Here is a 27,873-nt window from a genome sequence, read left to right as displayed (position 1 = left end):
CCGAGAATACGCCGCTTGATGTGTGGAAATATGTGACAAATCCAAGGCAGATGTATGCCACTTTATTGGACCGTCGGAGTTCGGATAAGAAACAATTGCGCAGCATCCCACTTTCTTTCAGCCCATGGTGTGGACCTTTCATGTCCAGCTATATTTTTAGTGGTTGCCTGCTACAGTAATATGGACAATGTGAAGTAGCTGAGCCCATAAGCTATTTTTAAAATGAGGAATACTAAGAACATTATTTGGGGTTTTATAAAGCAGGCTGTATAGCAGCTAACAGATGTAGCGTAGACTATTGTGACGCTTATCTGAGTGTACATTTCCTAGATTGCATAATGGAAAATGTAGGATGCTATTTGTACCTGTTGATAGAGAGGCTGATTATTCAGCCGACGCACTGCACAACATATGATATACATGTATGATATGATATACGACAAGGTTTCTATTGGCTCCTCATCTTGGGGGCGGACTGGGACCATAAATCGGCTCTGGCATTTTTACACACTGGACAATCCCCCCCCCCCCCTTGAAGCCCACAAACCGGCCCATCTTTGTCGCCCCCACACCTTTTATTTATTTTTTATTTAGTTCACCTTTATTTAACCAGGTAGGCTAGTTGAGAACAAGTTCTCATTTGCAACTGCGACCTGGCCAAGATAAAGCAAAGCAGTTCGACACATACAACAACACAGAGTTACACATGGAATAAACAAACATACAGTCAATAATACAATAGAAAAAGTCCATACACAGTGTGTGCAAATGAGGTAAGAGAGGCAATGCAATAAATAGGCCATGGTGGTGAAGTAATTACAATATAGCAATTAAACTGGAGTGATTGATGTGCAGAAGATGAATGTGCAAGTAGAGATACTGGGGTGCAAAGGAGCAAGATAAATAAATACAGTTTGGGGATGAGGTAGATTGGATGGGCTATTTACAGATGAGCTATGTACAGGTGCAGTGATCTGTGAGCTGCTCTGACAGCTCGTGCTTAAAGCTACACCTGCCTATTTTATTCCTTGAGATGGCCATTATTAGCCAGATATTTACAATTTTGGGCAAAAAACCCAAGTAAGACAGGTCCACTAGGCTAAAAACGTATTGTGTGTCATTTGGAGTATCTCACCTTCCTCTATGACAATAGGGCAGCTCTTATAGGGGTCCAGGCCAGGGAGACCCACTTTTATGATAGTCTCTTCCAGATGTGGCAGGGTGGCAGACAGGCCATCTGGCATTTGACCAAAATGCCAGATGGCCTGGCAACTAGACCCAATGCCACCATTAAAATAACTGGTAACTGCAGTGCATTCAGGGTGATATGGTACCTATTATGTGTAGGTAAGCCACCAATCTCTGTATTTTCCCATCAAAGCATTTGATTAATTTGGTCATTTTGGACAGATGGTTTGGGGTAAAACACTCCATTCCAGCAATATGGGTTTATGAGCTTTCACATAAACCCATGCGGCTCTCCTTCTGTGCTAGAAGTAAAAGGCTAAAGCCTGCGTGATGTAGACCAGCAGCGGATGATTCTCCATGCATAACCCCCATCCCATTGTTTGGAGGGGGTCCCCATCTGCCCCTTCCTACATGGTGTTGGGACTGTTGTTCCCTCCTGACCTTCTGCCTGAAAGGAGCCGGTCAAATAGCCACATCTGGTGTGATCATCCTTATGATATTTAAGTTATTAATGTCTCCATTATGTATTATTATTTATTATAATCATTATTACTACTAATAATAATATTATTATTATTCAACTACATGAAAATTAGGTCAAAGTTGTTTGCACGTTTTATTATTAAATCGTATTGTTATTTACTGTTGTGATGTTTTGTAGATATAATATTTCATATTTTTCCTGGATCCTTGATCCAAAAATAACGGCCTTTGAATCCACAAACCCTCGTCATTATGTATTATAGGCCTATCCGCATGGTGATTGGTGAAAGTAAAAGTGGGCTACGATACAAGTGGAATTAGGATTATTATGCAATGTTGCCACCTAGTGGTTAAATTTAGGAAACAGCTAAACTACTCTCGCTACAATATGTAGCGGTATCCAGCTGCAGCCCCGGAGACTGTTAATGTCAGGCTACTACTCTTGGACACCCAGAACTTGATTAAGATGCTTGATTAAGTTCCAGGGGAGATATGTTAGAAAATGTACTAACAAAAATAGCGAAGTCTCCCTCTCTCAACAGAAACTCTCAGCCAGCATCTGAAAAGTCTATGAGACAAATGTCCCCTTCTGAAATTCAAAAATGCTAGAGCCTGCAAAATCATTATTTGTCCAAATTATCAGTGATTCTTTTGTCCAAATGATCATACCTCCAGACAGCATGGCCCCCAAAATGGTTGTCTTCACACAAATAGAGTACACAGCATTGACGCCACACAATCTCTACACTGGACCTTCAGGTACAAAAGTACTCACGACTCACAAGAAGAGATCTAAGGGGTGCTTTTATGGTTAGTTCTATCAGGAATCCTTGGGATGTCCCTATCCTAACCATAACCTTAAGCAGTGGCGACCCGTCATTCAGGGCAGGTGGGGCAGAGCCCACCTGTTTTGAGTCCCACCTGTTTAGCAAAAAAATAATCCCTGACCCTAATCCTGTTTTAGAGAAATTACATCATTGAATATCGTAAGAGATTTCATTGTCTGCTTATATGCCCCCTTTATTTATCCTAGGATTCTGACTTGGTGTAAAGGATAATACTGTACGAATGTCCCATGTTCTGAATTCTGTCGCTGTACATTTAAAAAGTGCCGAAGAAATAGCTATATTGACTACGTCCGTCTTGGCTCGCTCATTGTCGTAATCGAAATTACGGACGGCCTCTTATCCGCTCATCGTTCCCTCATGCCATAGTTTGTATATTTCAATTGTCAGTAGAAACCACATTTGTTTAAGCAAGTCAGCCATATCAGCTATGTTTTTTTAAGGCAGTAAATGAGGCTGAATGAATGAGTCTCCACTGATAGCCAGGTGTAGCAGTGGTAAGGATTCACTTTATGGTGCTGAAAAGAAAGCTCTGCTGTTGGGACATCTTTATGTAGACCCTAACAGTTTGTGTGCACCGTTTGTCACCGTTATAGTGCAATTCATGTATTGTTTAGTGTTGTATTGTGTAGTGGCTTTACTGGCATGCATCTAAAAATATATATTTTTAAGTTTGCCCCATCAAGATTTACGTGCTAAAATCGCCACTGACCTTAACCATAACCCTTACCTAACCCTAACCCTAACCTTAACCCTTACCTTAAAGGTGCAATATACAGAAATCACCCCTCCATTTCCTCGATGCTCAAATTCAAATAGTTACCCTTATTTCAGTTTATGTGACCAAACAAGCAGGTTTGCGTAGATAATCATTGTAACATCTGAACTTCTGTGAAATATTTTTTCCATAACCAAAAATATTGTATTTTCAGCTGTTTGAAGCTGGTGTAGAAAAACCTAAAGTAAAAGATGCAATAACTCAACTTAAAAACGGAAGCATAAAAACAGCGCATATAGAACAGATATAGCGCTTGTTAGACTTGCTTTCTATGAGAATGACAAATTTATAACTCACATTTCTATGTGAATTTGGTCGGGTTTCCCAAAAATGTGAATATTTCAGCTTTTAACGTCATAGTGACGTCAAAAACATGATTTTTCCTGTGTTTTATATATACCACTATGAGGTTGGAATAATACTGTGAAATTGTGAAAAAGACAATCAAATCCAATTTTATTAGTCACATGCGCTGAATACAACAGGTGTAGATCTTACAGTGAAATGCTTTCTTATGGGCCCCTAACCAACAATGCAGTTTAAAAAATGATAAAAATAAGAAATAAAAGTAACAAGTAATTAAAGAGCAGCAGTAAAATAATAATAGCGAGACTATATACAGAGGGGTACCTGTACAGAGTCAATGTGTGGGGGCACTGGTTAGTTGAGGTAATATGTACATGAAGGTAGAGTTATTAAAGTGACTATGTATAGAGAATAACAACAGAGAGTAGCAACGGTATAAAAGAGGGGGGGGCAATGCAAATAGTCTGAGTAGCCATTTGATTAGGTGTTCAGGAGTCTTATGGCTTGGGGGCAGAAGCTGATTAGAAGCATCTTAGACCTAGACTTGGCGCACCGATACCGCTTACCGTGCGGTAGCAGAGAGCTGATTATGACCCTGGTGGCTGGAGTCTTTGACAATTTTTAGGGCCTTCATCTGACACCACCCGGTATAGAGGTCCTGGATGGCAGGAAGCTTGGTCCCAGTGATGTACTGAGTCATTCGCACAACCCTCTGTAGTGCCTTGCGGTCGGAGGCCGAGCAGCTGCCATACCAGGCAGTGATGCAACCAATCAGGATGCTCTTGATGGTGCAGCTGTAGAACCTTTGAGGATCTGAGAACCCATGCCAAATCTTTGATAATGCCCTTTTAGTGTAAGAGCTGTTTGAAAAGGCCGCCTGAAATGTCTGCCTGTTTTGGTGGGGTGGAGTTTTGGACTGCCTGGTGACATCACCAGTCAGTAAATGAGCTAATAGACCAATAAGAAAGAGAATTTGATACCTCTATGCCAATAATAGCTAGTTTTCAGTTTCCCCTCCCGACTTAGACCACACCCAGACAGTCCTAGAAAATTATTTATTGAGAAATGTATCTTTGCAATTAAAGAAGCTATTTTTGTTTATTTTTGACCATTTTAGTAAAAAACTATCATAGTAAGGTACTTAATTGTTACCCAGAAATGATATGATGTTGATATAAAAACAGCTGCATTGGACATTTAACCGTTTTCAATTTAAACTTCAATGAGGTGATGATCAGAGTTGGGACATCCCAAGGATTCCACTTAGACTTTTCCATGCTTTTATACTTTCTGCATGTCCCCACTAATTAAGGTCCCCTGGGAAACACTGACCAAAACATTGAATATGCCACAGTCATATAACCACAGAAGCATTAGACAATTATTTAGTGTGTGATTTCATTTAATAGTTTTGACAAATTTGAGGGATATTTAAAAACGACTTCTCCCTGGATTTATTGTGTGCCAACAGCTGTGTCGGTAAAGATGATGATGATGATGCTGACTATCGGGCAGAAGCTGGATAATGCAGAAAGGTGCACATCGTTGTACACTAGGTGGCGCTCTTGTGTCTTTTCCTTTATCAATTTTAAATTGTTCTTCAGCAACAGCTGTGTACTTGCTGTAAAGGCCAATTGTGGTACATCAACACTTATAAAACATAAGTGTTGTTTTCTTTTCATCATCTAGTTTAGGGACAACATTATAAGCAAGTAAGTTCTAGAAGTTAATAATACACCTTTAGAGTTATTCGTTGCTACAGGCATTGATTCATCCTTATCATACATTTGTATATATTTGTATATACGAGTATATTTTAAGAGTAACGCGATAGGAATGGTATGTTATATGCCTGTCTAGCACAGAGACAATGCCCTCCACAGTGGATGCTGGTACATATGATATGTTGATGGAAGACAAATAGACAGATCTTATGTTCATATACACGTTATTTTTTTTTTTACCAATCTGTGTTTATTTTTCCAACGTTATGTTTGTTTAGATTGTGTGGGAAAATGGTCCCTTGTTCAATGCAGAATTATGCAACCCTAGTCTCTGTCTTGGTGTCTGGATGCCTTGCATTCGCAGGCCCATCACTGGGCCACATCCTCATAGGCCTCTTCATATTCATTGCCATACAATAATTACAGATCAACAGGGCTGAAGTTCCCAAGTGAAACCCATTCTGACACATTGTTTTTGGGGCAGAATTCCTGTGGATTTTACAGTGGTGAGTTTTTTAATACTATCATTTATGTATCATTTATGATTTTACTAGAACAGGGGTTTAAAAAATAAATTCTGCACAAGACCCAAATGAGAAATTGACCAATGTTTCCGTGACCCAAATCAAACTCCAACTACCAAAATTAAGAAGAAGAATTGTGTTTATGGATGTATTCTCATAACTCACGGCCCACCTCTCACATGCTCTGGGCCCACTTTGGTTCCCAACCCATAGTTTACGAAAACAAGTACTAGACAATCAAACACGTAATTAAGGCAAACAAAAACAAGCAATTACCCACAGATCTGTTAATAGATTGAAGCTCTCGAAAACTATTCTTTTTGTTAGACAATGACATTTGATTAAGTTTGTGCCAAACACTCAAATATGTGCAGATGATTTTGGTTGTTTGTTTTTAAGTCGATTATGTCCACTGATACCCCATCTCTGCAGCCGCCAGGCAATCACAGTCATAACCAATGGTACTACATGTTCTCATTTCTCTCCAACACTGTTCTCTCCTTCCTGAAGTCCCCCATTACTGCAAGACCCATCAATCACACCAATTTACTCAAGATGAAAGAAAGATGATTTAATCATCACCATGCAATTGCGTTGTAAAATCACCATTGTATTTCAAAATGTGAGAAGACAGATTTATGCATGTTTCTCAATACATTGTCAATAGTACTTAAAGAGCCAATTGGCACGTGTTATTCTGTTGATCATTCGAAAAAACGAGATTTCAGTCTTTAAAAAAAAAAAAAAAAATTGATTTAACCTCTATTTAGCTTGGAGTCTTGGAGGTGTTTCCTGACTGACTCCACATTTGGTTAATGATGTTTGTCCCCCATGAGACACTGGAGCCTATTTCACTTCCTCAAAATCCCCAGAATGAATGTAAGATAACTCAATAAATCTGTAATACATTTAGATGTTTTTGCAGTGGATATTTTAGTTGCACAATTTTACATCTAAGGTGTTTTTGGTGCAGTATTACTCAAGTAAAAAAATGTGCTAAATGTTGTCTGTCAACAAAGTCGGAGTTGCTGGGCAGGTCTGTCTCAAGGTCTATGCTATTGGATAGAATGCAATCACTGAAGCTGTTCACCACATGTTAGTGGGCAAATGTACATCATCAAATCAAAACCTAAACTCTGATTTAGACCAGACTGACTTTATGATCAAAATTATCCTATTTTCCACTTTGTAGTCAATTTTAAGACTAGAATAACTGTTTCTGACTCATATCAATGCCACATAGGCAGTTTTCAAAGGGATTTGTTGCTTTTAAAGGCAGTCACTCTTTATTAAGGCCATGCAGTGCATGATGCCAGGCAGGAAGTAATTACAGCATCACTAAGAGGTCATTCCCATCTCCAAGCCTGTACTGTGCGCTGAAGAAATTGTCAAGTGGAGGGGTTTACATTTCACATTCACTTTTGACATACAATTAGCCATACGAGCCAGCACAACATCCAAAGCAAACCTTATGTCTCACCAGTAAAACACAAGTTGTGTTCGAATACCCATACTGACATACGGTATACTACATACTTAATGAGTATACACTACATACTATATACTATTATTTCCTTTTAGTATACTGTAAACGAATAGTAACCTTTCCGTTGAGTGTACTAGCTCTTCACCTGTCAACCGGAAGTTGATGCTGTTGCTATGCAACCTCTTGCTAGGTAGTTAACATAACAAATGACCAGTTAAACATTTTACGACTTCGGGTGTGTTCACTTGTAAATTCAGAGCGGTCCGCTCTGCGGGTCGGAGTAGCAGGTCTACTAGCCATCACCGATCCCTTTTTCCTTTTCTGTTTGTTTTGTTTTTGGTTCTTTTCACACCTGGTTTCATTTGCCTTCATTTCTGTGTGTATATATTTACCTGGTTGCCTGCCTAGGTTTGTGCGGGATTATTATTTTATTGTGATGTAGCTCGGTGAGGTTATGCCCTATTTCTTGTTTTCACAGATTTTTAAGAGTGTGTTATTGTCGGAGCTTTGTTGTTCCTCCATGCGTTTGTACGGGTTCTCTGTTGTTGGGGGCGTTTTACTTTTTTGATTGTGCCATACCGGTGTTGGTGGACTTGCTAATTTAAGTAGGTTTCTCAGACATCTCTGCTCTCCTGCGCCTGACTCTTTCACCTACCTCCTAACGCAACATTATCACACAAGGAATAGGGTTGATTTGAGCGTTCTGACCTCACAACGGCAGTCAAGCACCCAAGCTAACTGGCTAGCATTGGCTAGCTTGCTAGCTACTTCCAGACACAAATGAGACCACTCTGACCATTTTACTCGCCCTGGCAGAGCTGGTTAGGCAGTTTTCATGTTATCCAGGGTGGCTGTAACTGTGCTGCTGGCAACAATTTAATTACGCTTTTTTGCCTTAGTGTACTGACATCGGCCATATTCAACGGGTGTGAAGCTCTCATAAATTCATTATTCTGCGCTCTGGTACTCTGACGAGAGTGCATTGAGAACGCACAAGAAAATACCATTTAGCTAAGCTAAGAATGACGGGAATAATCAAGTCAATAATTGTTGGATACTTAGTTAGCCTATAGTTAATATATAGTGGAAAGTTTGTATAAGTAGCTAGCTAACAACATATCAGTACATACTGTTGTAATGATATGCTATGTGGTTCGTAAGGACAGTGTAGCTAACAAATTGTCAGCCAACGTAACCTGGAAGGTAACTTGTTTGAAAAGTCATTACTTTATTACATTGCTCAACATTTTCTTAACATTTGTCATAATTAGTTAAAGCACTGAATTTGTATCTGCTCTCGTCAGACTTCAGCTGCATATTTTCTGCCATTTTCTTCAAATCTGAAAACAATGTGAAGCCATGCCCATTTCCTGAAGAATTGCAGGAATAGTACAGAAATAGTGTCCTCTGCGTGTATACTTCATATTTTGGCGAATTTAGTACGACATCCGGGAACTTTTGGCATACTAACTATATCCATACTATGACCAATAAGCATTTTATATACTCAATTTACGTCACAAATAGTATGGTTAGTGCAGTTAGTATGAGTATTCGAACACAGTAACAGTCTGATTTTTTCTTTGTTTGGGGATTTAGGTCTGTTGCTAGTACGCTTTGTCATCATACACCATTCACCTCTCTCTCTCGTGCTCTCAATCTCTCTCTCTCAGGCCCCTCACTGGTGCAGTCACGGAGTTATTGGAGACTGTGTTTACAGATGGGATGGGAATGCTGGAAACATGACCGCATCCTGAATCTGTCTCTGTCTCCCCTGGTCCCACTGGACTCAACACTGTGGGACCAGCTGGAATCCCTGACGAACCACGAGCCATCACCATGACGATGATTCCAGCAGGAAGTGGGATGCGCCCTAGGGCTGATTTCCTGCTTCTTCTCTGTGGTCCACCATCATTCCATCACAAAGATGGAGCAGCCTACACTTTGTAGCTCAGTTGGTATAGCATGGCAGTGGTAACGCTAGAATCGTGGGTTTGATTCCCAGGATTACCCATACATTATGTATAATGTATGCACGTGTGACTGTAAATCGCTTTGGATAATAGCGTCTGCTAAATAGCATATTACAGTTTTTCTCAATTGCTAAAACACTAAAACCCATTGGCTGAACAAAGTTCTCAGTTGCCTGGACTCATTTACCTAATTATGCAGTCTGTTGTCAATACCTTAAACCATTTCACATGGTAAAACACAATTTGCAGATCTCACTTAGACTTTTAAGGAAAACTCTAACCACATTCTGCACTCTAATGCACATGTCATCCATACTGGTAAACACAAGTGGCAACAATCAAATACAAATAGAGAAGACATGTCATTGATTGAACACAACCACTCAAATTGATTTAACCTGTTTCAAATGATGCGACACAACCAATATAAGCCAGTTCAGAGAGCAAACAGGTTGTTGAAGGTGGGAAGGAGAAAGTCTGAGAATGGATAGAAGAAACAATGTGAGAGGACGAGGAAGAGTGCGTATGCGAGGTGGGCGAAGAGGAGGATGAAGAGGAAGACAAAGAGTAGAATTATCTGATGAAATTCGAGCAACAGTTAAAGACCATATTCTTGTCCATGGACTGACAGAGGGAAGCAGGACTTAGAGTGCAACCCAATTTGAGCCGATTTTCTGTGTCCACCATAGTAAGGACATTCAGAGAAGAGAACAGGTATAGGATACTACTGTCTTTTTGTAATTGCAAATTTACTGTACTACACTATATGCAGCTGTTTCAATAGACATTTGTAAAGTTAATCACTATGTATTGTACTGCATGAATATGTTTTGTAACTGCACTACTTTTTGTAGTATGTGCAAGTAAGTGTACATTCAGAAACATTTACTGTAATCCAGATTGTCTACAGTACTAACACATACTATGTGAATGACATTACTCTTCAGTACATACAAGGTATGTGAATCAGAAGCCTAATTGTACTCTACAGTATAGCACTGTCTCTGTACGACATAAAAAAATCCTACATACAGCATATTGTATTTCTACACAGACAATATTTGACTTGGAATCCTTGGACAGACCCCATGAGTTCATCTTTGTCGATGAAGCAGCCTTCAATCTAACAAAGAGGAGAAGGAGAGGCCGAAACATGATTGGGCAGCGGGCCATTGTTGAAGTCCCTGGTCAACGAGGTGGCAATGTCACAATCTGTGCTGCTATCAGCAACCATGGTGTTCTACATCACCATGTTACACTCGGGCCATATAACATCCAGCACCTTCTAAGATTTATTGCCAATCTAAGAGATATTTTATTTGAGCAGCAGGTTCAAGAGCAGCAGGGACAGAGCTACATGAGAATCCCATTCCCACCTATGTGATAGTGTGGGACAATGTCAGTTTCCACCGAGCTGCTCAGCTAAGGGAATGGTATAACATCAATGGGCAGTTTATGTACTTGTACCTCCCTCCATACTCGCCTTTCCTGAATCCGATTGAGGATTTTTTTTGAGGAATACACGAGAGTAAATCTGCTGCAAGCCATGGATTTTGCCTGTGGTGATATAGGTGAGGAATCATGTCAGGGCTGGATACGGCACACGAGGCTTCTTCCCCGTTGCCTCAGGAGGGACAATATTGCTTGGCCTGACCCAGCCCAAAGACAAGAAGAAGCACATTGATCACATGTTTACCCCTTTGATTTCTGTCCCTTTTAGTATTGTAAACTGTAGTACAGTGCATTGTCAGCTGTATACTGTACAATGGCAAATTGTATGGCCCTAAACATTGTGCTTTCCATTTATTAACAGTACTGACTGCTCAATCAATTTTGACTGGTTGCAGGTTCATATCAAAAAAGAACAAGAATTACAGTATCACAGAGACAAAGGACAAGTGTGTGAGATGCAGGGCACAGTACTGTAAAAACAGGGGAACAAGGAGGAGGAAGAACAAAAAATGATAGAACATGTTTTCGTTCATCAAAAGACAATGACGGAGAAATATGAATATTTTTTTAGATTATATTAAAAATGTACTCCCTGAGAATTGTATGTTTTGAACAATGTGTTTTCTATTTTTCGGTGTATTGTTTACTGACTGCTTGAGAGTGTATATCATTTTGATCACTTTGTTTATGATTTGAGAGCAGTGTTTGATTTTGAACACAGGTTAAACTGTTTTGAGGCGAATGTTTCATTTTGCGAGAGGAGTCAGAGGTTATGTAAATAGTGCTTGAAGATGAGGTTTTGTGTTTAATGTTTTCAGGAAATGGAGCAAGCTTTCAGAAATTGTGTTTTAGCAATTGAGAAAAACTTTATTACAATATTATTAGATGTCAGATATCCATGTGGCAGAACCCTTTTGGGTTCCAAGTTTAACCCTCGGTGGAAAGGGTTCTACATGGAACCCAAAATGGTTCTTCAAGGGGTTCTCCGAGGGGGATAGCCCAGTTGGGAACAGTGAGGCCTAAGGATTTATCTTTTCAATAATATTTCAATGATATTCTAATAATATTATTATTTTCAATAATATTCAGATTTAATCTCTTTAGTTTGTGTTGGAAAGGGTTAACACCGAAGAGAAAGAAAAAAAAGATCCAATCAGGATTTTTCTTTGACGGTCTCCGGGGAGATAAAAGAAGTGACTTGAAGGAGACGGAGGTTCACTCCAAAAACTCCGCAGATGTGGTATTGTGGCCTACTGCAGCCGCTAGCTAGCTGGACCGTGAGAAAACTGCTACTCGCTATTGCGCACTGACCTGTCGGCCTTCTAGAAGGCAGACGATTCCATACGTTTTTGTAAAAACGGTCCCACCCATAAGTCAAACTGTGATTGGTTGATTCCCCTGTCACTCAGAAATCCTGTCCTAATAAAGTTGAATGTAGGATGCCTTCTATCGACAGTGTCTTCAGAAAGTATTGATACACATTGACTTGTTCCACAATTTGTTGTGTTACAGCCTGATTTTTCTCTCTCACCCATCTACACACAATACCCCATAGTGACAAAATGAAAACATTTTTTTGCAAATGTACTAATAATTGCTCAAATATTGCTAGACAGACATTTTCAAGCCTTGCCATAGGTTTTCAAGCGTCGCCATGCTCAAAGGGATATTCAATGTCTGCTTTTTTTGCCCATTTACCAATAGGTGCCCTTCTTTGCGAGGCATTGGAAAACCTCCCTGGTCTTTGTGGTTGAATCTGTGTTTGAAATTCACTGCTCAACTGAGGGATCTTACAGATAATTGTATGTGTGGGGTACAGAGATGAGGTAGTTCAAAAATAATGTTAAACACTATTATTGCACACAGAGTGAGTCCATGCAGCTTATTATGTGACTTGTTAATCAAATCTTTTCTCCGGATATTATTTAGACTTGCCATAAGAAAGGGGTTGAAAACTTATTGACTCAAGACATTTCAGCTTTTCATTTTTTATTAATTAGCAAAAATGTCTAAAAACAAAAATCTTGGTCATGTTCTTTTATAATCTCCACCCGGCACAGCCAGAAGAGGACTGGCCACCCCTCATAGCCTGGTTCCTTTCTACGTTTCTTCCTAGGTTTTGGCCTTTCTAGGGAGTTTTTCCTAGCCACCGTGCTTCTACACCTGCATTGCTTGTTTGGGGTTTTATGCTGGGTTTCTGTACAGCACTTTGAGGTATCAGCTGATGTACGAAGGCCTATATAAATACATTTGATTTGATTTGAATAGGAACCACCAAACTATATCACAATGAAGCAGGCAGAAATAATTAAGCAATTTATATTACTGGCTAAAGGTTTCATTCTAACATGTCATATTAAATAGAAAAATACATATTCTGCTATATGTACAGTACCAGTAAAAAGTTTGGACACACCTACTCATTCAAAGGTTTTTCTTTATTTTTTTTACTATTTTCTACATTGAAGAATAATAGTGAAGACATCAAAACTATGAAATAACACATATGGAATCATGTAGTAAAAAAAGTGTTAAACAAATCAAACTATATTTTCTATTTTAGATTCTTCAAAGTAGCCACCCTTTGCCTTGAAGACAGGTTTGCACACTCTTGGCATTCTCTCAACCAGCTTCATGAGGAATGCTTTTCCAACAGTCTTGAAGGAGTTCCAACATATGCTGAGCACTTGCTGGCTGCTTTTCCTTCACTCTGCGGTCCAACTCATCCACAACCATCCAAATTTGGTTGAGGTTGGGTGATTGTGGAAGCCAGGTCATCTGATGCAGCACACCATCACTCTCCTTCTTGTTCAATATCGCCCTTACACAGCCTGGAGGTGTGTTTTGGGTCATTGTCCTGTTGAAAAACAAATGATAGTCCCACTAAGCGCAAACCAGATAGGATGGCGTATCGTTGTAGAATGCTGTGGTAGCCATGCTGGTTGTGCTTTGACTTCTAAATAAATCACAGACAGTGTCACCAGCAAAGCCCCTATACACCATCACACCATCACACCTCCTCCTCCATGCTTCACAGTGGGAACCAAACATACTCTGCGTCTCACAAAGACACAGAGGTTGGAACCAAAAAATCTCAAATTTGGACTCATCAGATCAAAGGATAGATTTCCTCTGGTCTAATGTCCGTTGCTCGTGTTTCTTGGCCCAAGCAAGTATCTTTTTCTTATTGGTGTCCCTTAATAGTGGTTTCTTTGCAGCAATTCGACCATGAAGGCCTGATACACACAGTCTCCTCTGAACAGTTGATGTTGAGATGTGTTTGTTACTTGAACTCTGTGAAGCATTTATTTTGGCTGCAATTTCTGAGGCTTGTAACTCTAATGAACTTATCCTCTGCAGCAGAGGTAACTTTGGGTCTTCCTTTCCTGTGGCGGTCCTCATGAGAGCCAGTTTCATCATAGCGCTTGATGGTTTTTGTGACTGCACTTGAAGAAACTTTCAAAGTTCTTGAAATGTTCTGCATTGACTGACCTTCATGTCTTGATGGACTGTCCTTCATGTAATGATGGACTGTCCTTTCTCTTTGCTTATTTGACCTGGTCTTGCCATAATACGGAGTTGTTTTTTATGCAAATAGTCACAATACAACTAATAGGCTCAAACATTTTGAAGGAAATATATTCCACAAATTAACTTTTAACAAGGCCCATCTGTTAATTGAAATACATTCCAGGTGACTACTTCATGAAGCTGGTTGAGATAATGCCAAGAGTGTGCAAAGCTGTCATCAAGGCAAAGGGTGGAGAATCTCAAATATAACAGATATTTTGATTTATTTAACACTTTTTTGGTTACTACATGATTCCATATGTGTTATTACATCGATTTGATGTCTTCTGTTATTCTACAATGTAGAAAATAGTACAAATAAAGAAAAACCCTGGAATGAGTAGGTGTATCCAAACTTTTGACTGGTACTGTGAATATTTTATACTTAAAATGATTCCACATTTCAGTTATGTAAAGAGAAGGTATTCTAGTTGGATATCAGATTTCATGGAATGGATATGAACATGAAACCTTCGATGAAATTAATGGACATCTGTTGAAAACAACAGTTTCCATAAATACGGGACTGTTATCTTTTGCCAGAATCCTCTCAACAGCACGTGTCAGGAACCAAAACTCTGGAGTATATTGATGTGTGAGACTCAAGCCACATTTTTGTTTTACAGAGGATACCACAAAATACTGTGGTAAAGAAGATGATGATTGTGTGAATGAAAACGCCAGCACAATGAGATCGTAATTACATAAGAGGTTATTTGTAGCTCTGCCTGAAAATTCACAGTATCACACGTCACTGCTTTCAATGTATTCACTGTGTATCATTGTGATAGAATAAACAGTATCTTACTGTACCATACAAATGAATGTGTTCATTTGGGTAAAAGCTTACAGTAATTTCAAGCCTGGTTTCCAAATGTACAGTAGTAATGCACGACAAAGGTCATTACTCACAGTCTTAGTTATTTCTGATTGGTATAGGACAATTGGGGCACACTAACACCTTGTCTTATCACTGAGGATATCAATCAAACAAAATGCCTCGAGATAGTTTCTCTTATTTTGTGTCAGTGTCAAGCCAGTGATTTGGTTTGTGGGAAACGTCAGAGGAAATTTCAGTTCATAATGAACATGGGTTTATGATCCCAATGAATTAGCAAGGGAAAGCCTTGTTTCTGCAGTTTGTATTTTATCTGTAGGTTGGCAGGATGCATTGGAGAGACCTGTTTGTGGTAAGATGCAGTGTGATTTGTTTTCCGCAGATTCTAAGCGGTGCTCACTAATGCAAAGTGTGGGCTGTCATGCTAAGATTACACAAGCGTAATAATAGAGAAAGGACTGTTTTGGTTACAGCATGGCCATTATTATATCTGATTAAGAGCCCTACGCCAACAACAATAACAAACACCAGTGGGCTAGGGCTGTGATATTTCACTGGTCGTTCTTTCCCAGAGTATTTCTGTGACAAGATCTCCTTCAGAAATGACATTTTGTACAGACTCCAGGCAAACCTAGTGTATGTCACTTGTTTAATCCTCCTCCTGAAGCTGCCACAATTAGGTGATTCAGAATCTATTTGAAGAAATAACTTCATCGAACTCAAATACTCATTCGTATTTCCATATTGTCGTAACAAAGTAGGTCACGAGGCTCGCTTTAAACCCCTGAATATCAATGAAAACATAACCTGCCTCTCAGAGATAAGAAGCCCATTGTATTTGAACTATTGACCTTGATCCTTTCCATGTCATTGAGCAACAGCCGTAACCCATGGAGGCAGAGCGATAGGCTGCAGATGGCCCCAATCTGATCTGGGAAACATTTTACCGGCAGAGCTGTGATCACATCTGATTAGGAATCTCACTGGCTCATTAGTGGTGATGAGGGTGATAGCTGCCTTGCCCTGCTTACTTTAAATAGGCACATCATGCAGGACTTGCAATGCCAATGTAGTGTGGACCCAGATCACACTGCACTGTTTTCATCGGGAGGAGTTGTCTCCCTGACATCTCAAGAACTACCACCCTGGAACAATGTGACAGTCCCATCGACACACCATCAATATCGTGGTCCGTCAGCCACAGGGCGGAGGGAAAACAATTACCCCCCCAGTGGAATTACCCATCATCCTCATTATCACATCAGTGAATGGTGTGATAAGCGGTGTGAAAGTCATTTGGAGTTTTATGTCTGATTTTCGGATATGACAGACAAGACCCAAGAAATGTTGATGGGGACATTAATCATAAGTGCTTGTTATTCTATCTATTCAAATAGGCACCAACTGCAAGACAACCTACAGTAGTTTCAAGAGTATGCCAATGAACATTGAAGATGGACACAACACTATTATCAGGTCCATGGTCAACACACTAATGCTTTTACGGCAACACATTAACCATAAAGTTGACCCCCCTCGGTTACCTGACATTATATTTTTTCAAAGTACTGTTACAACAGACACAACACAATTGAAACAATGATGTAATTTATTTCCCAGTGAAATTGTCGAACAAAACAAGTATTATTGTGCTTCACTCTCCGGCTGACAGAACACATTTCGGATTTTTGGAGCTGTTACGAGGCATCTGGAGCTCATTGAAAGAGAAATGTAAACATGTTGAATCCATGGTTAGATAACCTTGTCCCAACTAGAACACAAACCTACTATAGATAACGAGGAGGAGAAAGGAACCGTTTGATGGCAAACATCCTTTGTTTCACATTGCATCACATCTATGCAACTGAACATACTATAGTCTTTCTTACGGTTGTCACAATGTGCCCATGGTCCATCTTGATTTGACTATATTTGTCTATATCAAACACATTTCAATCACAGTTTACCATATGAGGTACATAATATGAGGTGTCATCCCCAAAACTAATAAAACAGCTAAAACATTACACATAATAAAACCTCTCCCATTTTCTATGCAACATAAACTGACCCACTTCCTCATAGTCTTGGGTTTTTCTCATGGAGGATCAGGATGGCTGTTCATTTCTTAACACTGAGTATGGTCATCTGAAGACAATCCTCTTTGAGGGCCACCAGCTCTGTCTTGTAGGTGCTGGCCTTGACCTCGCTGTACAGGCCCAGCTGCTTTTTGGTGGACAGTGGTGTCTCCAAGGTGAAAGATCCGGCTGCCAGTGCATCAGCTGGCGCGGGCGAGTTCCGCTTGAAGACACCCAGCAGGGTGGTGAGCGCGTGACCGACGTCATGTCGTGCGCCCTCGTTAACAAAACAGTAGAGGATGGGGTCAGCCACACAGTTCAGACTGGTTAGCGCCAGCGCCACATGGTAGGCTGCAAACAGGTCCTCCTCTGCGCCACAGTCGCAGGGCTTCTGGAGGAAGAGGATGCTGCGACACAGCAGGAGCAAGTGGTATGGCCCGAAGCACAGCAACACGATCAGGATTAGACTCAGCGCCAGGCGCTTGATCTTCGCCTTCTCGTGACACTCCGTGGACACATTGCCGCGCACCGCCCGCAGAATGCCCCGGTACGCACCCAGCATGATCAGCCAGGGCACCAGGAAACCCAGAAAGGTCCGGTAAAGGTTCATGCCCGCCACCCAGTCTTGCATGGGGTACTTCTCAAAGCAGAAGGTGTGGTTGAAACGGTCCTGGAAGAGCTCGTCATGGAAGAGTGGTGCAGAATTGGCCACTATCTCGATGGTCCACACCACGGAACTGACCAGCACGGCAGTTTTCACCCGCCGGACCTTGGCGAACTTGAGCGGGTAGGCCACGGCCAGGTATCGGTCGATGGAAATGCAGCAGAGGAAGGCGATGCTGACGTAGATGTTGGTGTAGAAGATGAAGCCAAAGAGCTTGCAGGAATTCTGGCCATGAATCCAGTCGTCGTGCTGGAGGAAGTAGTCGATCCATAGGGGCAGGGTGCCGATGTAGAGGAGGTCAGCCAAGGAGAGGTTGATCAAGTAGATGCCCAGCTCGTTTTTCTGCTTCACCTGCAAGTAAGCTGCCCACAGAGCCATGCAGTTGGTCGGCAGGCCCAGGACAATGACAATGATGTACAGTGTAGGCTGGAAGTACTGGTCGATCTTCGAGTCCACATTACAGAAGGAAATGTTGCACATTGTCCTCATATTCTGTAGGTGCATTGTTTATTTTGTGACTAAGCGTTTAAAGGGACGGGACAATCCGACATGTTGTTGTTAATGAGAAGGAAAGAGGGAAAACGACATTCCGTTAAGTGACGTTTCCTTTTTGTTGTTGAGTAATTCCTTAAATCCAGGCCTGAAAGCACACTTTCTCTCCAGATGGGCTTCACATGTAAAACAGACGTTTCCCATTTCACGGCTGGTCCCACACCTTTTTCGAATGAGGAAGAAGATGAGAGAAAAAAAAAAGTTGTGAAATAAAACCCCTCTTATGAACAAAGAGCCAGGCCTCCACTCCGGCACAAGGACATCATAAATCTTGGAGAGATTATTGTCCAAGGTCTGTCGCTAGCTGTGGAGAGGGAGGTGGGGAGGTTGATTGGGTGTAGGGGGATGAGAGCTCTTCTGCTGGATGAGAGCTCTTCAAACGCCAAAGAACACACCCTTCCTCCAAGACTGTCACTGACGATCCGTGCCACGCACACAGCAGCAGCAGGCGATCTGTTAACAGGCCTCTTCGGCACTGCCCATCTAAAACAGAAGAAAGGAGAGTGTGTGAGATAGTGTGTATTGCCCATTTCAATTCATTTCAGTTTTCCAACCCAGTTAGTTGTTCACATACAGTTGATGTTAATGCACTTGGATTGAATGGTCAGATCCTTACTCTATATCAGCTTTCTGTACCTATTGTTTCTGGTATGTACTCTAACCTTGAACTTACAATACTCCTCGCCTCTGCTTGTTTTCATGTTGAAGCCATAATTATTTATTCTTAGATCATTCCAGTCTGACCAACAGTCTCTCACACTCGTATGTTTTTACTCATAGTGTATGCATTACACAAGAGTATAAAAACACATTTGATACGAAAGTGTTTACTTTCCTATTGAAAAGATAGCAATCACCGTAACCACAGTCCAAGGTTCTCCTTCTTGAACAGAAAAACAGACGGACACAAGGGACAGCCCTTTCTAATCCACCTGTCATGATTGGTCCAATTAGTCCCAATTCTGATGGAAACTACACCAATCCCTAGTAGTATAATATTCAGTGGTTTTGAACAGTAATTACGACCATGAAAGATACCATGCTAGTCTTTGTTGTGAAAGGAAGGATGGGCCACTCAAATGCAGTTCAATGGGAACGATCCTTCTGATATTCAGCAGAATCACTGGGTTACAAAACACGTAGTCCGCAAGCCATAATAAAAAGTGCTTAGCGTTACGGCTCCTGTTAGTACCCACAATAGGAGAGATCAAATGACACAGTCATGGTGGCGAGAGACCAATAATGTAAATCATTCGCATCGGTTCACAAGTACGCCCATGTGTACGTGTGTGTGTTTGTATGGGTCCTGGCAAGTCGAGATGCACCCAGAGGATCATTGGAAAACGTATTTTGTGAAAGTACAAAGTGAGGGCTTTTTGAATTCCAGGTCATGGGGTTTGGGTTGACAAATGCTCCAAGCAGCTTCCAGCGTCTCATGGACCTGGTGTTGTCTGATTTAGGGTGGACAACATGTTTGGTGTACTTATATGACTTCATAGTGTTTGGTCATACAAACCAAGAGCATGTGAAGCGTTTAGACAAGATTTTCAGCAGATTGGAGCAGGCAGGACTTAAGGTGAAGCCATCTAAGTGCCACATGTTCAGGTCGCAGGTGAGCTACCTGGGACACATCATCTCGGGCTGAGGGAGGGTCCACTGACCCCATGGAAAACAGAGACAGTCAGGTCATGGCCTAGCCTCAAGTCGCTGACAGAGGCAAGAAGCTTTCTAGGCCTGGCGTCATACTACAAGAGGTTCATAACAGATTTTGCAGCTATGGCGGAGGCTTTGTACAGGTTAACAGACAAGAGGAAAAGTCCAAGCTTACCACATCCCCCATACTGGCTTTCCCAGGACACAAATCTAGATTTCATCATGGATACCAACACATGTGACACAGGCATAGGGGGCAGTCCTCTCCCAGAAATACAAGGGTAGAGAGAGAGAGTAGTAGCATATGCCAGTCGGGCACTGTCAAAACAGGAGATGAAGTATTCAAATACGAAGACGGAGCTTCTTGCTGTGGCAGTGTTTCCAACACTTTTTGCTGGAGAGGAAATTTCTACTGAAAACTGATCACAGCTCACTGAGGTTGGCTAGGGACAGTTGGCGAGATGGTTGGAGAAACTGAGTCAGTTTGACTATGATATTGTTCACAGGCCAGGGAGACTGCACAGTATTGCTGATGGTGTGTCACGCCGACACACACAGACAGAGTGTGGACACAGCTGTCTCACAGGAGGCCACTGTCAATCTGAGAGCCATCGTAAACAAGCCTCAGGATGTCACCATTGAGCCTGTAGCTGGAGCTCAAACAAGCCAGGCAGGATCCAGAAATGCAGCTTTCCTTTTGGAAGCACAGGATAGAGACCCAGTGGTCTCCCAGTTAAAGACATGGGAAAAAAGAAGGTAGAGCAGAGCTCCCTGTGGAGTTTGAATCGGAGCCAAAGTTTAGGCCTTTCAAACAAGTGTGGGGGACATTACATGTGAATAATAAGGTGTTATGCCTTAAGAGTCAAAACTATGAGACAGATGACACCTGCCCGCCCATCCAACATCACTACTCTGGACGGTTCTGACTTAAGAATATGTGGACAACTACAAATACCTAGGTCTCTGGTTAGACTGTAAACTCTACTTCCAGACTCACATCAAACAACTCCAATACAAAATTAAATCTAGAATCGGATTCCTATTTCGCAACAAAGCATCCTTCACTCATGCTGCCAAACATACCCTTGTAAAACTGACCATCCTACCGATCCTCGACTTCGGCGATGTCATTACAAAATAGCCTCCAATACCCTACTCAATAAATTGGATGCAGTCTATCACAGTGCCATCAGTTTTGTCACCAAAGCCCCATATACTACCCACCATTGCGACCTGTACGCTCTCGTTGGCTGGCCCTCGCTTCATACTCGTCGCCAAACCCACTGGCTCCATGTCATCTACAAGACCCTGCTAGGTAAAGTCCCCCCCTTATCTCAGCTCGCTGGTCACCATAGCAGCACCCACCTGTAGCACGCGCTCCAGCAGGTATATCTCTATGGTCACCCCCAAAACCAATTCTTCATTTACATTTACATTTACATTTAAGTCATTTAGCAGACGCTCTTATCCAGAGCGACTTACAAATTGGTGCATTCACCTTATGACATCCAGTGGGACAGTCACTTACAATAGTGCATCTAAAACTTAGGGGGGGGGTGGGGTGAGAGGGATTACTTAACCTATCCTAGGTATTCCTTAAAGAGGTGGGGTTTCAGGTGTCTCCGGAAGGTGGTGATTGACTCCGCTGTCCTGGCGTCGTGAGGGAGTTTGTTCCACCATTGGGGGGCCAGGGCAGCGAACATTTGGATGCCTCTCCTTCCAGTTCTCTGCTGCCAATGGCTGGAACGAACTACACAAATCTCTGAAACTGGAAACACATCTCCCTCACTAGCTTTAAGCACCAGCTGTCAGAGCAGCTCACAGATTACTGCACCTGTACATAGCCCATCTGTAATTTAGCCCAAACAACTACCTCTCCCCCTACTGTTATTTATTTTGCTCCTTTGCACCCCATTATTTCTATCTCTACTTTGCTCATTCTTCCACTGCAAATCTACCATTCCAGTGTTTTACTTGCTATATTGTATTTACTTCGACACCATGTCCTTTTTTTGCCTTTACCTCCCTTATCTCACCTAATTTGCTCACATTGTATATAGACTTATTTTTCTACTGTATTATTTGTTTTACTCCATGTGTAACTCTGTGTTGTTGTATGTGTCAAACTGCTTTGCTTTATCTTGGCCAGGTCGCAATTGTACATGAGAACATGTTCTCAACTTGCCTACCTGGTTAAATAAAGGTGAAATAAAATAAAATATCTGGAGAGGGGTTGTACCAGATGAGCTCGTATATGAGATACTTACAGTTGAAGTCGGAAGTTTTTCAACCACTCCATAAATTTCTTGTTAACAAACTATAGTTTTGGCATGGTGGTTAGGACATCTACTTTGTGCATGACACAAGTCATTTTTCCAACAATTGTTTACAGATTATTTAACTTATAATTCACTGTATCACAATTCCAGTACATACACTAAGTTGACTGTGCCTTTAAATAGCTTGGAAAATTCCAGAAAATTATGTCATGGCTTTAGAAGCTTCTGATAGGCTAATTGACATCATTTGAGTCAATTGGAGGTGTACCTGTGGATGTATTTCAAGGCCTACCTTCAAACGCAGTGCCTCTTTGCTTAACATCGTGGGAAAATCAAAAGAAATCAGCCAAGACCTCAGAAACAAAATTGTAGGTCTACAATTTTGCTTCTGAGGTCTTGGCTGATTTTTTTGACAAGTCTGGTTCATCCTTGGGAGCAATTTCCTAATGCCTGAAGGTACCGCGTTCATCTGAACAAACAATAGTACGCAAGTATAAACACCATGGGACCACGCAGCCGTCATACCGCTCAGGAAGGAGGAGCGTTCTGTCTCTTAGAGATGAACGTACTTTGGTGCGAAAAGTGCAAATCAATCCCAGAACAACAGCAAAGGACCTTTTTTTTTTTTTCACCTTTATTTAACCAGGTAAGCTAGTTGAGAACAAGTTCTCATTTACAACTGCAACCTGGCCAAGATAAAGCAAAGCAGTGCGACACAAACAACAGCACAGAGTTACACATGGAATAAACAAGCGTACAGTCAATAACACAATAGAAAAAAAGAAAGTCTATATACAGTGCGTGCAAATAATAATAAAGAGTGAGGTGGTAAGGCAATAAATAGGCCATAGGAGCAAAGTACAATTTAGCAGATTAACACGGGATTGATAGATGAGCAGATGATGATGAGCAGATGATGATGTGCAAGTAATGAAACTGGTGTGCAAAAGAGCAGAAAAGTTAATAAAAACAATATGGGGATGAGGTAGGTAGATTGGATGGGCTATTTAGAGATGGACTATGTACAGCTGCAATGATCGGTTAGCTGCTCAGATAGCTGATGTTTAAAGTTAGTGAGGGAAATGTAAGTCTCAAGCTTCAGCAATTTTTGCAATTCATTTCAGTCACCGGCAGCAGAGAACTGGAAGGAAAGGCGGCCAAACGAGGTGTTGGTTTTGGGGATGACCAGTGAGATATTCCTGCTGGAGCACGTGCTACACGTGGGTGTTGTTATCGTGACCAGTGAACTGAGATAAGGCGGAGCTTTACCTCGCATAGACTTATAGATTACCTGGAGCCAGTGGATCTGGCGACGAATATGTAGCGAGGGCCAGCCAACTAGAGCATACAGGTCGCAGTGGTGGGTGGTATAAGGGGCTTTAGTAACAAAACAGACGGCACTATGATAGACTGCATCCAGTTTGCTGAGTAGAGTATTGGAAGCTATTTTGTAGATGCCGAAGTCGAGGATCGGTAGGATAGTCAGTTTTACTAGGGTAAGTTTGGCGGCGTGAGTGAAGGAGGCTTTGTTGCAAAATAGAAAGCCGATTCTAGATTTGATTTTGGATTGGAGATGTTTGATATGAGTCTGGAAGGAGAGTTTACAGTCTAGCTAGACACCTAGGTATTTGGAGTTGTCCGCGTATTCTAGGTCATAACCGTCCAGAGTAGCGATGCTAGTCGGACGGGCGCGGGTAGCGAACGGTTGAAAACCATGCATTTGGTTTTACTAACGTTTAAGAGCAGTTGGAGGCCACGGAATGAGTGTTGTATGGCATTGAAGCACATTTGGAGGTTAGTTAACTTCTCTAGGGTAGGGGGCAGCATTTGGAATTTCGAATGAAAAGCGTGCCCAAATTAAACTGCCTTCTACTCAGGCCCAGAAGATAGGATATGTATATAATTGGTAGATTTGGATAGAAAACACTCGAAAGTTTCCAAAACTGTTAAAATAGTGTCTGTGAGTATAACAAAACTGATATGGCAGGCGAAAACCTGAGAAAAATCCATTCAGGAAGTAGGATTTGTTTTTCTGTTGTAGTTTTCTATTCAATGCCATTACAGTATCTATTGACAAATTACAGTTCCCATACCTTCCACTAGATGTCAACAGTCTTTAGAAATTGTTTCAGGCTTATATTCTGAAAAATGAGGGAGTAAGAGCAGTCTGAATGAGTGTACCCTGCTGTGTCAGAGCTTTTTCATGCTCTCGAACGAGAAAGTGCCTTTCTTGTTTACCTTTTAGTTATATTGACGACGTTATTGTCCGGTTGAAATATTATCGATTATTTAGGCTAAAAACAACCTGAAGATTGAATATAAACATCGTTTGACATGTTTCTATGAACTTTACAGATACAATTTGGATTTTTTTGTCTGCCTGTTGTGACTGCGTTTGAGCCTGTGGATTACTGAAGTAAACGCGCGAACAAAACTGAGGTTTTCGGATATAAAGACATTTCATCGAACAAAAGGAATACTTATTGAATAAATTAATGTCTTCTGAGTGCAACCATATGAAGATCATCAAAGGTAAGTGATTAATTTTATCTCTATTTCTGACTTGTGTAACTCTTCTACTTGGCTGGTTACTGTTTGTAATGATTTGTCTGCTGGGCTATGTTCTCAAATAATTGTAAGGTATGCTTTTGCCGTAAAGCATTTTTTAAATCTGACACCGTGGTTGGATTCACAAGAAGTTAATCTTTAAACCTATGTAAAATAGTTGTATCTTTTCTGAAATTTTATAAAGAGTATTTCTGTATTTGAATTTGGCGCTCTGCCTAGAGAGGTTAACACAGTGTACAAAGAAGGGCCAGATGTATACAGAATGGTGTCGTCTGCGTAGAGGTGGATCAGGGAATCACCCACAGCAAGAGCGACATCGTTGATAAATACAGAGAAGAGTCGGCCCGAGAATTTAACCCTGTGGTACCCCCATAGAGACTGCCAGAGGTCCGGACAACAGGCCCTCCGATTTGACACACTGAACTCTGTCTGTGAAGTAGTTGGTGAACCAGGCGAGGCAGTCATTTGAGAAACCAAGGCTATTGAGTCTGCCGATAAGAATACGGTGATTGACAAAGTCGAAAGCATTGGCCAGGTCGATGAAGACAGCTGCACAGTACTGTCTTTTATCGATGGCGGTTATGATATCATTTAGTACCTTGAGCGTGGCTGAGGTGCACCCATGACCAGCTCGGAAACCGGATTGCACAGCAGAGAAGTTACGGTGGGATTCGAAATGGTCAGTGATCTGTTTATTAACCTGTTGCGACGAGCAATCCCGTATCCGGGAGCGTAATTATAGCCTCAAGCTCATTACCATAATGCAACGTTAACTATTCATGAAAATCGCAAATTAAATGAAATAAATATATTGGCTCACAAGCTTAGCCTTTTGTTAACAACACTGTCGTCTTAGATTTTCAAAAAATGCTTTTCAACCATAGCTACACAAGTATTTGTGTAAGAGTATTGATAGCTAGCATAGCATTAAGCCTAGCATTCAGCAGGCAACATTTTCACAAAAACAAGAAAAGCATTCAAATAAAATCATTTACCTTTGAAGAACTTCGGATGTTTTCAATGATGAGACTCTCAGTTAGATAGCAAATGTTCAGTTTTTCCAAAAATATTATTTGTGTAGGAGAAATCGCTCCGTTTTGTTCATCACGTTTGGATAAGAAAAAAACCCGAAAATTCAGTCATTACAACGGCGGCGAACCTTTTTCCAAATTAACTCCATAATATCGACAGAAACATGGCAAACGTTGTTTAGAATCAATCCTCAAGGTGTTTTTCACATATCTATTAGATGATAAATCACTTGTGGCAGTTTGGTTTCTCCTCTGAACAAAATGGGAAAATGCACGCACCTGGAGATTACACAATAGTTTCGACGGAGGATACAGAGAGGACACCTGGTAAATGTAGTCTCTTATGGTCAATTTTCCAATGATATGCCTACAAATACGTCACAATGCTGCAGACACCTTGGGGAAATGGCAGAAAGTGTAGGCTCATTCCTTGCGCATTCACAGCCATATAAGGAGACATTGGAACACAGCGTATTCAAAATCTGGCTCACTTCCTGTATGAAATTTCATCTTGGTTTTGCCTGTAACATTAGTTCTGTGGCACTCACAGACAATATCTTTGCAGTTTTGGAAACGTCAGAGTGTTTTCTTTCCAAAGTTGTCAATTATGTGCATAGTCGAGCATCTTTTCATAACAAAATATCTTGTTTAAAACGGGAACGTTTTTCATCCAAAAATGAAATACTGCCCCCAGAGATTCAAGAGGTTAACTTGGCTTTCGAAGACTTTAGAAAGGCAGGGCAGGATGGATATAGGTCTATAACAATTTGGGTCTAGAGTGTCACCCCCTTTGAAGAGGGGGAATACTGTGGCAGCTGTCCAATATTTAGGGATCCCGGACGATACGAAGAGATATTGAACAGATTGGTAATAGGGGTTGCAACAATGGCGGCGGATAATTTTAGAAAGAGAGGGTCCAGATTGTCCAGCCCAGCTGATTTGTACGGATCCAGGTTTTGCAGCTCTTTCAGAACACCTCATAATATCTATGAGGGTGCCCATGTTTACGGATTTAGGGTTGTACCTGGTGGTTTCCTTGATAATTTGTGTGAGATTGAGGGCATCTAGCTTAGATTGTAGGACTGCTGGAGTGTTAAGCCTATCCCAGTTGAGGTCACCTAACAGAACAAACTCTGAAGAAAGATGGGAGCAATCAATTCACATATGGTGGCCAGGGCACAGCTGGGAGCTGAGGGGGGTCTATAACAGGCAACAGTGAGAGACTTATTTCTGGAGAGATTCATTTCTAAAATTAGAAACTCAAACTGTTTGGGCATAGACCTGGAAAGTATGACAGAACTTTGCAAGCTATCTCTGCAGTAGATTGCAACTCCTCCCCCTTTGGCAGTTCTGTCTTGACAGAAAATGTTGTAGTTGGGTATGGAAATCTCAGAATTTTTGGTGGCCTTCCAAAGCCGGGATTCAGACACGGCAAGGACATCAGGGTTGGCAGAGTGTGCTAAAGCAGTGGCTAGCAAAACTGGTCGTTTAGTGAGTTGGGGACAGAAAACAAAAGAAGCAGATTTCTGAGCCTGGGGGAATAGATTCAGGGCATAATGTGCAGACAGGGGTATGGTGGGGTGCGGGTACAGTGGAGGTAAGCCCAGGCACCGAGTGATGATAAGAGAGGTTTGCATCTCTGGACACACTGGTTATACTGGGTGAGGTCACCGCATGTGTGGGAGGTGGGACAAAGGAGAATATGAGGTATGTACAGTGGAACTAGGGGCTCCGCTGCAAACTAAAACAATGATAACTATCCTAAACAACAGTATACAAGGCATATTGACATTTGAGAGAGACATAAAGCGAGGCATAAAGCAATCACAGGTGTTGATTGGGAGAGCTAGCTAAGACAACAATGGGTAAGACAACCACAAC

The 27,873-nt window shown here is 41.4% G+C and overlaps 1 protein-coding gene across 2 annotated transcripts in view; it reads right to left on the bottom strand.

Annotated features, from left to right (window-relative positions):
* Positions 1 to 16,758: 16,758 nt before the first annotated feature.
* The window catches only part of LOC123993982 (G-protein coupled receptor 4-like), a 69,810-nt gene continuing 58,695 nt past the window's right edge, over positions 16,759 to 27,873 (bottom strand). For both annotated transcript variants that reach the window (XM_046296470.1, XM_046296471.1), the window contains exon 2: positions 16,759 to 18,944. In XM_046296470.1, coding sequence (XP_046152426.1) covers positions 17,289 to 18,413 — 1,125 coding nt within the window. In that variant the 5' untranslated portion in view covers positions 18,414 to 18,944 and the 3' untranslated portion in view covers positions 16,759 to 17,288. The remainder of the gene's footprint in view (positions 18,945 to 27,873) is intronic.

This window comes from Oncorhynchus gorbuscha, linkage group LG13 (assembly GCF_021184085.1).
Source record: "Oncorhynchus gorbuscha isolate QuinsamMale2020 ecotype Even-year linkage group LG13, OgorEven_v1.0, whole genome shotgun sequence".
NCBI classification, from domain to species: Eukaryota; Metazoa; Chordata; class Actinopteri; order Salmoniformes; family Salmonidae; genus Oncorhynchus; species Oncorhynchus gorbuscha.
This window is presented reverse-complemented; position numbering and strand designations above follow the sequence as displayed.